The sequence below is a fragment of the Alligator sinensis genome, unplaced genomic scaffold, assembly GCF_000455745.1.
Source record: "Alligator sinensis unplaced genomic scaffold, ASM45574v1 scaffold199_1, whole genome shotgun sequence".
Taxonomy (NCBI): domain Eukaryota; kingdom Metazoa; phylum Chordata; order Crocodylia; family Alligatoridae; genus Alligator; species Alligator sinensis.
The window spans coordinates 2,177,922-2,178,363 of record NW_005842008.1 but is presented as its reverse complement, the minus strand read 5'-3'; the positions used below and the strand labels follow the sequence as shown (position 1 = coordinate 2,178,363).

At 46.8% G+C, this 442-nt stretch overlaps 1 protein-coding gene across 1 annotated transcript in view; it reads left to right on the top strand.

Moving 5' to 3' along the window:
• Positions 1 to 442, top strand: part of ABCA4 (ATP binding cassette subfamily A member 4) — a 109,282-nt gene that overhangs the window by 80,423 nt on the left and 28,417 nt on the right. Inside the window, exon 36 of the mRNA XM_006021864.3 lies at positions 115 to 284. Coding sequence (XP_006021926.1) covers positions 115 to 284 — 170 coding nt within the window. The remainder of the gene's footprint in view (positions 1 to 114; positions 285 to 442) is intronic.

Sequence of the window (442 nt, the reverse complement as noted above, 5' to 3'; positions counted from 1 at the left end):
TTCCTGCTGTCATTGCCCAATGGAAAAACAAACAAAAGGCAACTCGTGGCATCCTGCAGCCCCGAACTAATAGTGAAGGCTGCTTAATATATTTGTACTTTATGGCTCCTTTAGGTGTGGTTTAACAACAAAGGTTGGCATGCCATGGTCATCTTCCTCAACATAGCCAACAATGGGGTCCTGAGAGCCAATCTACAGAAAGGCCAATCCCCTGAGGAATATGGGATCACTGTTATAAACCATCCTCTGAACCTCACCAAGGAGCAGCTCTCTGAAGTCACCATGTAAGATGCAATCGTCCGCCTTGGTTCTTTCACTAGTTTATTCCCTCTCCAACAGTTCCTTCAGCCCGTTGCCTCCAGCATGTTCAAAGGACATGCCTGAGAGTGTACAGCTGAATTCAGGGTGTGTGTTGCTTATATGCCAGTTGCCTGATGGCTCT